The sequence below is a fragment of the Prunus mume genome, linkage group LG5 (assembly GCF_029339155.1).
Source record: "Prunus mume cultivar Tortuosa linkage group LG5, ASM2933915v1, whole genome shotgun sequence".
In the NCBI taxonomy this organism is placed as follows: domain Eukaryota; kingdom Viridiplantae; phylum Streptophyta; class Magnoliopsida; order Rosales; family Rosaceae; genus Prunus; species Prunus mume.
Window position 1 is genome coordinate 2,619,316 of NC_142702.1, and position 9,094 is coordinate 2,628,409.

At 37.3% G+C, this 9,094-nt stretch overlaps 3 protein-coding genes across 3 annotated transcripts; 2 read left to right on the forward strand and 1 right to left on the reverse strand.

Annotated features, from left to right (window-relative positions):
- The first annotated feature begins 103 nt into the window (after positions 1-103).
- LOC103330464 (thylakoid lumenal protein (Mog1/PsbP/DUF1795-like photosystem II reaction center PsbP family protein)) lies at positions 104-1,514 on the forward strand. Its single transcript, XM_008233051.3, has 2 exons — positions 104-575; positions 707-1,514. The coding sequence occupies exons 1-2, from the start codon at positions 194-196 to the stop codon at positions 1,081-1,083; spliced, it is 759 nt and encodes a 252-aa protein (XP_008231273.2). The 5' UTR covers positions 104-193; the 3' UTR covers positions 1,084-1,514.
- A 156-nt stretch (positions 1,515-1,670) lies between these two features.
- LOC103330465 (uncharacterized) lies at positions 1,671-2,545 on the reverse strand. Its single transcript, XM_008233053.2, has 2 exons — positions 2,253-2,545; positions 1,671-2,013 (listed from the first exon to the last, which is right to left on the reverse strand). The coding sequence occupies exons 1-2, from the start codon at positions 2,527-2,529 to the stop codon at positions 1,784-1,786; spliced, it is 507 nt and encodes a 168-aa protein (XP_008231275.2). The 5' UTR covers positions 2,530-2,545; the 3' UTR covers positions 1,671-1,783.
- A 1,134-nt stretch (positions 2,546-3,679) lies between these two features.
- Positions 3,680-7,303, forward strand: LOC103330466 (ADP/ATP translocase 1, mitochondrial). The gene is made up of 4 exons (XM_089052689.1): positions 3,680-3,774; positions 5,300-5,796; positions 5,893-6,264; positions 6,774-7,303. The coding sequence occupies exons 2-4, from the start codon at positions 5,311-5,313 to the stop codon at positions 7,068-7,070; spliced, it is 1,155 nt and encodes a 384-aa protein (XP_088908815.1). The 5' UTR covers positions 3,680-3,774; positions 5,300-5,310; the 3' UTR covers positions 7,071-7,303.
- Positions 7,304-9,094: the final 1,791 nt, after the last annotated feature.

The following is a 9,094-nucleotide window of genomic DNA, read 5'->3' on the forward strand; positions in this document are numbered from 1 at the left end:
ACCAAGAATTAGTTCATGAATAATAAACATTGCTTATCAGTCCATCCATCCTGAAGGGTCCATCTTGAGGTTTGCATGATTGGTCAATGGCCAAATTCCCCAACTTTTTCCCACCACATGGGATAAGGAAAATCTTAAATTAAAGATAAGAAAGACAAGGAAAGAACCACACCCCTCTATCCAATCCCATCCCATGGCTACCATGTTCTCCCCCTCCACCTTCTTCTCCACAACCACCACCAACACCCCCAATACCACCATCACTTCTCCAAAACCACCTCAAACTCCACCACCATCCAAATCCCACCTCCCCATCCCACCCTCCAAACCACTCCTAACTACCTTAACCACCACATTAACAGCCACCGCTGCCGCCGCCGCCATCCTAACAGCCACTCCACCCTCATTAGCAGACTCCACAGCAGCAACAACTTACCAAGTCTACTACGGCACTGCCGCCAGCGCCGCCAACTATGGCGGCTACGGTGGCAACTCTAACAAGAAAGACTCCGCCGAGTATGTCTATGAGGTGCCAGATGGTTGGAAAGAGCGTTTGGTATCGAAAGTCGAAAAGGGTACATATATACATATATACGCTACTATATACATTTGTTGCGAGGTTTAATTATATATAAATGTTATGTTATGAGACTGTGAATCTAAATCGGAAAAAAATGTGACTCGGTTACTATTTGTTGATGAACAGGTACGAATGGAACTGATAGCGAATTTTATAACCCGAAGAAGAAGTCAGAGAAAGAGTACTTGACGTTCCTTTCTGGGTTTAGGCAACTAGCACCAAAGGACTTGGTACTGAACAATTTGGCTCTGTCAGATGTGAACTTGCAGGACTTGCTAGCTAGCGCGGACAATGTGACGTCGGAGGAGAAGAAGGACGAGAAGGGACAAGTTTACTACGTGTATGAAATTGACGGCGTTGCTGCTCATAGTTTGATTTCAGTGACTTGTGCTCAGAACAAGCTCTATGCTCACTTTGTGAATGCGCCTACGCCTGAGTGGAACCGTGACCATGACATGTTGAAGCATGTTCATGAGTCTTTTAAAACTATTGGCTCCTTCTAGTTTGCGTTGATGCCTTCTTTTTCTTCTAACAATGTGGTTCTGCTGTGCACATTTGAAATACAATATAGATTTCAATTATGAAATAAAAAGACTTCTGATCCCACCTGTCCATGGGCCTTCTCATCTGCTTATACAATTTTATAAGTGCTGGAGTTGGGGGAAAAGAGCCAAAGGAATTTGAAGTAAATCTTTTCAGATTTTATGTGGATGGGTGGTTGTTAGAATTTGGAAATGAGATTTGTAAATGTAAGTGCTATGAGTTATGTGGGGCTTGCATATATAGCTTAGCTTCTGCATATATGAGAAACTCCTTGTTAATCATTTTCGTCTACTTCAACAATTTTCGAACACCTCGTGGCATTATACGTGTGTCCGAGGCTTCTATCATTTATGTATGATTTGATTTCTTGTACAATGTCCCTTATTTTGAATGACTCTCGTTTTCTAAAGTGTCCAAATTGAATTAGCAAAATGATGAACAATTGGCTGAATGCCAATGTAATTTTGATGGACTTCAAGTGAACCCAAACAGAGGATTATTTCAAATTTCAGTGGACTCTGATCACATCCATCAAAGCAAAGTTAAATTTAAACGAAATTACAAAATCAGATTGATGTAGGCATTTGTGAACCATATAACATACTCTAAATTAACAAGTGATGATACATTAATTATTTGAAGCAACTGAATTGTGGCTAACTAATACAAAGTGAAGCCATCATCATAGGAAACATGCCATCCCCTTTGACAAGGTGTGGCATTTTCATCATACTCTTGACAACAGCTCCATCTCTTCTTCCAATTCCCACTTCCAGTGTCTGGTCTCTTGCTCTTCTCATTCCATCTGTACACAATCACTCCAGACCTATCACTCCACTCTCCATCAATCCCTTGGTGTGGTGGGGCCATTGCAAATAATCCCTTCTCTCCTACACAATCCAAAACCAATTATCATTTTAACGCGCTTACTCAAATATGAGTTTACTCTGAATCTCATTTATTTCTAACAAGAGTCGTGACACATTATATGGCGAACAAGTTTATTGTTATTATCACTATCATTCAATCATAAGGAAAGATACTTTTAGTAGGCCTCACATGGTCCCAATGAGCATGTGGGGGGAGAAATCAAAAGGCGAAGCATGTGAATTTGTGATATGTATATTACCAGTGGTGTGGCCATGAAAGGAGAAAGCAGTAGGGGAATTGTCTTTGTCTGTGTAGAGGGTGTTGCACCTCAAGCACCGCTTCTTCGTTTGGGTTTGGGATGTGCTTGTTTTGCCGTCACTAATATTTGAGCACAGCTTGATCTTTGAGCCATTTGATGTCCTGCATAAGAAGCTTTGAGGAATACCCAGAGCCAGAGCCATGAAAAATGTTCTATTGTTGTGAGAGACACAGAGAGCTACTGAAATGAAATTGGGGTACCAGAAAGGGGGTGGCATGTTTCCTATGATGATGGCTTCACTTTTGTGGTTGAAAAATCTGGGTCAGCCCATTTTTACTGGCAGTGCTAAATAAGCCCAGTTCTTTTTCTTTTCTTTTTTTTCTTTTTTTTTGGGTTTGCCTTACACCCAGGAATCTAATCACAACACCCAGCTTCAAAAAATAAAATCCAAACAGCCCAGTTTTGTTCACAGATATGTGTTAAAAACTCAAAATTAACGTGTCATATCTTAAGTCATTAGATTATTAAAAATGTTCAGATGGTGCGAAAGAGATTAAACGCTCAAACATAATTAAAGACATTACTCTTTCACTCAAACATGATGTTGGGCAATTGTTCTTGTTTTTTTTTCCCCACAAAGGATTGCACGAATAATTTTTTAAAGAAAGGACTTATTTATATAAAAATATAAGTCTATAACTTTTTTTTAAACAAAATTACTTTTAAGAAAGGACTTAATAGAGATGTGGGCTGATTGGGTTTTCTGTAATGGGCTAACGATCTTCAAAGCTTGTGTATTATATATGTAAACTTGTCTTGCACTCCAAGACTTAAAAATATTGTGTATCAAGTTGCATAGATAAAATCTTGTATATATACTGAGTGGCTGATCAACGGAAGATGAACTCATTTTTCTTTCATCATTTCCTTCTCATGGTTCTTTCACATGGAGCATAGCCAAATCGTTCAATAGCTTTTGGAGAGGAAAATTTTAACATAGTGGTCATAGTGATTGTTTTTATTACCAAAGGTAATTAGATAGTACAATGACGAGCATGTGCCTAACTTAAAGATGAAGATCAACGAGACTTGTAGCTCGAGTGGTAGAGAATTTCTCCTACATCCTTTTCTACACCCGAAAGGAAAAAAGAAAAAGTTCAATATACTTTTTGGGTTTAGGGCACAAGCATATCAAAACTATTCAATTTTTTGAGCCTAGCCCAATACATCTCCCAAGTTGGGCTAACCCACATTACATAGTCGTTACGGCGACGTCTACTTTGACTAAGATGTGATTCAAAGATGTGAAATACGAACCGTCGGATCCAAAGGTTAACGGCTGTGATTTCAGCCATAAAACACTTGTTCTCTTTGGAAAGGTCAGCGGTCAGCCAATAAAAGGGTAGCTTTGCTGCTCCCAAAAACTCGTCTCCTCCACACAGTCTTTGTCTTTGAGCATTTCTGCGTAGAGCTCAAAGCGGAGTCCCCCGCAGCCATCAAGCGCTTCTCATTTCCTCCGAAGGTATACGAAATTCAATGAAAATATCTGCTAGTTATTTTTAGATCTGAAACTTCTGTATATCTCCGTTTTTTTTTTCCTCTTTCAGATCTGTGTTCTTTTTAATTTTCAAAGGTAAATTATAGTATCGTTTCTATAGTTTCAAGATCTGATTGTTTTGTTTCTGTTTTTCTGCTTTTCTGCATTTGCAACCTGTTGCAGTGAAATCTGATCTACTGGATTTGTATGCTTTTAATGTTTCATTTCTGTTCATCTTTCTCAGATCTGAGTTTTTAAGTGCCATTTATGTGGTAGACTTGTTTTCATTTTCATTCTAGTTGCTTATTTGTTGATTACAGATCTGGATCCGTTAAGATCTGGTCTGTTTTGGTCATTTTCAAACTTTTTGTTTTTATGTTTCACTAAATTTCAAATTTATTTTGATTTCGGCACGAAGAGCGTGAGTGATAATATCGTGTTGCAATTATAAAATAATAATTTTATTCCGGGTTTTTACTCTTGGTCCAATGATCTCAAATTAATTCGCGATTTTTGATTGGGAATTTTTGGTGTTTTGAGCTTTAAGCAACTAGTTTTTGTAATTGCACTTAAACTACTTTGTGTGTATGTGAATTCAATTTCCAATCAGTAAGTTGCTACCACGGTAACAGGGAAATGATTTGTTTTGATGCTAAATTCTAACACTCAAAGTAGTTAATTTGTTTAGTTGGGTCCTTTGTATACTGAAGTCATTTTCGATGATATGGGTTTTTTTGGTGTATACTGTCAAATTGGATTGACATTCTTTGTACCCTGCATTACATATGTATGTGATCATCTAGGTTAATGGATTGGATATTTGAAATTGGTAATTTTGTTAATGTTCAAAACCAAAAGTGGATTCCCATTCAGTTTATGTTATTTTGTATTGGATTTGTATTGCTTGAGTATATTTGTAAAAGTAATGCAACAATTTGTGAATACCAGCTAATATAGTTGTTTTGTTTTTCATATTTATTATTGTATACATTTTCGTTATATAGAGAAAAAGAGATCATCATATCAGTTCCAAGCTGGCAAATTCCAGTATTTCTTTACTTGATGGTTAGAACATGTTTAGCTCCTCCACTTCATGAAGCTATGATGCCTTATCTGAAGTGCTGATGATTGTTTTTTTTTTTTAATGACATCATAATGTCGTCTGCATCTGTAACAGAAAAAAGCACTAAGATCATTAGACAGATTATAGAATATATTATTTTGTAAGTACATATATGGTTTTAACTATCTTATCTCCCACCCTTTGAGATCATCCTGTAATTAAGGCTCGTCCTCTTTTGGTATCTGTCTCTATGAAAGAATGATTGATTTTATAGCTGTTTGTTTGGTGTGATTTAATGCTTTTATACAATATTTTATGGCAGTTAAGTTTTGGACAAACATTGTTGTCCTTTCTTGAAATTATATTTTACTTGGTTCAGGAAAGTTTATTATTTTTCTTTCTCTGGGTGGTTTCTGTTTTTAACATTGTTTATGCACATTCTTGTAGGCTAAGTCACAATGGTTGATCAGGTTCAACACCCTTCTGTTGTTCAGAAGGTAGCTGGCCAGCTCCTTCAGCAATCTATTCAGGGATATGATAGTGGCTTCCAAAGACCAGGGATGTACCAAAGGCGTGCATATGGGAACTACTCTAATGCTGCATTGCAGTATCCCTTTATGCCAGCATGCAGAGCTACCACTGATCTATCTTTGGTTCCATCAACTGCATCCCCAATCTTTGTCCAAGCCCCTGCAGAGAAAGGCCACTTTCTTATTGATTTTCTTATGGGTGGAGTCTCTGCTGCTGTATCTAAAACTGCTGCTGCTCCAATTGAGCGTGTTAAACTTTTGATTCAGAACCAGGATGAAATGATCAAAACTGGTCGGTTGTCTGAACCCTACAAGGGCATTGGTGACTGCTTTGGCAGGACAATCAAGGAAGAGGGGTTTGGTTCTTTGTGGAGAGGGAACACTGCCAATGTCATCCGTTACTTCCCTACACAGGTTCGCAATGTTATCTGTTTTAAAGTTATTTTCTTGAAATTTTTTTTTTAATTCATATGAACATTTGCTAAAATTTCATCATGGAATTTATTACAGGCATTGAACTTTGCATTCAAGGATTACTTTAAGAGGCTATTCAACTTCAAGAAAGACAGGGATGGTTACTGGAAATGGTTCGCTGGTAACTTGGCATCAGGAGGTGCTGCTGGTGCTTCTTCCCTTCTCTTTGTGTACTCTCTGGATTATGCCCGTACCCGTTTGGCTAATGATGCTAAAGCTGCAAAGAAGGGAGGAGAACGACAATTCAATGGTCTTGTTGATGTCTACAGGAAGACATTAAAATCTGATGGCCTTGCTGGTCTTTACCGTGGATTCAACATATCTTGTGTTGGTATTATTGTGTACCGTGGTCTCTACTTTGGATTGTATGATTCATTGAAGCCTGTGGTCCTGACTGGAGGTTTGCAGGTTAGTGGAATACTCTGATTCATAACCTCTTGGTTCATGGTTATATGGTCTTATGATAGGGTTGCATTTACTAACGTGGCTTGTTGCATGAATGATGATATTTTTCGTTGCTTTTTTGCGTAATTATCATATGTTTTGTCTGCATACTTATGGCACAATTTTTCTTACATTAGTCATTATTTTACTTTCTCAAAATTAGAAGTCATTTGGCATATTGTTGTACGATTTGTCAATTGTTCTGCTTGTTATTTTTGGCTTCCTCTTGTTTTACTTGGTGTCAGTTGTGAAGCATGAGAAATAGTCCTATAAAGGATCATATGTCACAATGTTGCAATTTGTTGACCTCTTAGCCCTTGTCTATTTTCAATTAATTGAGTTAAGGATAAGTTGTCTTTCCCTATAATTGTTTGGATTGGCTTTATTGACCTTATGAACTGCAATATGAATTTTAAACCTTTCGCTTTCAACTTTTTAACGTTTTGCTTTTTTGTTTGTTTTAAAAACTACAGGATAGTTTCTTCGCCAGCTTTGCCCTTGGTTGGCTCATCACCAATGGTGCTGGTCTTGCTTCCTACCCAATTGACACTGTTCGCAGAAGAATGATGATGACCTCCGGTGAAGCTGTGAAGTACAAGAGCTCCCTGGATGCCTTCAAGCAGATCTTGAAGAATGAGGGTGCCAAGTCTCTCTTTAAGGGTGCTGGTGCCAACATCCTCCGTGCCATTGCTGGTGCTGGTGTCCTTTCTGGTTATGATAAGCTACAGCTGGTCGTGTTCGGGAAGAAGTATGGATCTGGTGGTGCCTAAGAATGTAGTTTCTCCCAAGCCAGATAGCATTATTAGATGGTGATGAAAATCTTTTTGAGTTTGAAGAACTTGTTTCGGCAATTTTTTCCTTAAAATAATTCAGTTATAGGGGAGTTAATCCCAAACCGATTTTTACAGTGGGATTGAGTTTTGTTCCCATAAAACCAGATTATTGAGTGGTGGAAAATGCCACTTATCTTGGAGTTTCATTCATATGATTTGCAGGTTATTTATGTGTGTTTTTTGTTTTGGCTTTTTTCTACTCTATGAAGTCAAATACATCTTTTTTCCTTCAATGATGTCAAATTGTTGTACTCCCAGAACAATTTGGTTGGTCTAGCAAATAATTGCTTCTCAAATCAGTATGATCTCATCATACAACAAATGCTGGTTTATGCAAATCCGTAATGAACATAAAGTTTTAAGCTTCTTGGCTTTTCCACAAACTGTTTTTAGTCTCTTTCAGTTTCTTTGAATCCTAAAACAAGATTTTGATGAATCCTTCCGTGCTTGCTTTTCGAAAGATATTTCGCAAATAAGATGCATGTTATTGCATTAAACACCTCAACATTGCATCAAAATATTGGGAAGATGCATGTCTGAAATAACTCTCTCATGCAAGGCTGTCGTTATTTGGATCGGAGAAAAACTTAATTGTAATGGGATATCACCTTAGGATGTGTGGTATCATGGGCATTCTTTTTTACCCTCATTGCCACTTATCCGCAAGCAAATATATTTCTCAACCATTTTCTCAGTTTCAGTTTTAGTTACAGTTTTTGCAATGCATGCATACCTTGCAAAATTCGATACACCACCCACCCAAGAACCAAAAGCCAAAATGATGTCATGTTTATCAGATGATCTTCTCCATGCCATCCATCCAAAAACCAACGAACAAAGAGATGATGTCATATGCTTATCAGATGATCTTCTTTGATTTCTCATTTCAATGCACCAGTAGAGATAACGAATGCTACAAACCTACAAAACTTTTTATGATACATTCAATCTGGTACTTTGAGGTGTTGATATCTTACTATTTTTTAGGGATTAAAATGTGTGTGTTTGCTTAATGACTACTTTGCTCTTCTGCAAGGAGCTTGTAATTCAAGTGGTTAAGAGCATTTATCCATACATCCAATGTCCTAAGTTCGTTTCCCTCTTTCTCAATATCGCTTGTATTAAAAAAATGATTAATCCTAGACCAAATTTGGAAGTTAGACCTCCATTTTTTTCCCTCAACATACCTAGAATCTGGTTGGTTATCCAATCTAAACCAATCCTTAGCTGCAAATGATGGTCTAAAACAAACCAATCTGTTATAAAAAAATAATAATAATAATAATAAAAACCCAAGTAACTTTAGCTAATGGAGTTGAGTCATCGACATCGATCCTTTGGAATAACTGTTATAAAACAGTGTCTTGTATTAGATGCCTCAAATCCCTTTTCTGTATAATTTTGACCAGCTTTTGGAAGCCCCGTGAATTCCTTGCTTGTGGGGCAAGTGCTAGTATGGTCCCTCCCCATCATCCCATTGAACTTCTAACATTGAATGAGCTTTATGAACCAGATTAACCAACATATTTATGTTACGAAATTAATATAATATTGATGAACAGCGGTTTCTCTTCTTTTTATCTGTCTCTGGGTTCCTTTTTTATTATGTTATAAATATTGTTCCAGTATGTCCCTGCGGTCCCAAGAACTGCTGGATTTTCTGAATGTTTCTATTGGTTGAATGACAGAAAGAGAGAAAGTTGAAAATGTCACGTACTTCTTGTGGCATGTGGGTTCCAAATTTTAAAATTTAAGCGCACAAATTTGATTGAAAATGGAACCATAGGTTGGTGGGTTAGTATTGAATGCTTAAGTTCATCATCCACAAACCTAATAAATGCATGAGCCGGTTCATGAATGAGTTCTTTTGCAAGGGATTTGTAGTTTCAAAGTGGCAACGAGCAGTTTTTGAAGATCTAAGGTTCTATCTTCGAATTCCTCTCTCCCAATATCACTTATAT

What these genes read in the sequence shown, in the direction of transcription:
- LOC103330464 (XM_008233051.3), top strand. Translation starts at nt 194, where the DNA reads ATGGCTACCATGTTCTCCCCCTCCACCTTCTTCTCCACAACCACCACC. An exon ending in GGTATCGAAAGTCGAAAAGG is followed by an intron (nt 576 to 706) that starts GTACATATATAC and finishes GTTGATGAACAG; the next exon opens with GTACGAATGGAACTGATAGC.
- LOC103330466 (XM_089052689.1), top strand. Translation starts at nt 5,311, where the DNA reads ATGGTTGATCAGGTTCAACACCCTTCTGTTGTTCAGAAGGTAGCTGGC. An exon ending in TCCGTTACTTCCCTACACAG is followed by an intron (nt 5,797 to 5,892) that starts GTTCGCAATGTT and finishes AATTTATTACAG; the next exon opens with GCATTGAACTTTGCATTCAA. An exon ending in TCCTGACTGGAGGTTTGCAG is followed by an intron (nt 6,265 to 6,773) that starts GTTAGTGGAATA and finishes TAAAAACTACAG; the next exon opens with GATAGTTTCTTCGCCAGCTT.
- LOC103330465 (XM_008233053.2), bottom strand. Translation starts at nt 2,529, where the DNA reads ATGCCACCCCCTTTCTGGTACCCCAATTTCATTTCAGTAGCTCTCTGT. An exon ending in CTTTCATGGCCACACCACTG is followed by an intron (nt 2,014 to 2,252) that starts GTAATATACATA and finishes TGGATTGTGTAG; the next exon opens with GAGAGAAGGGATTATTTGCA.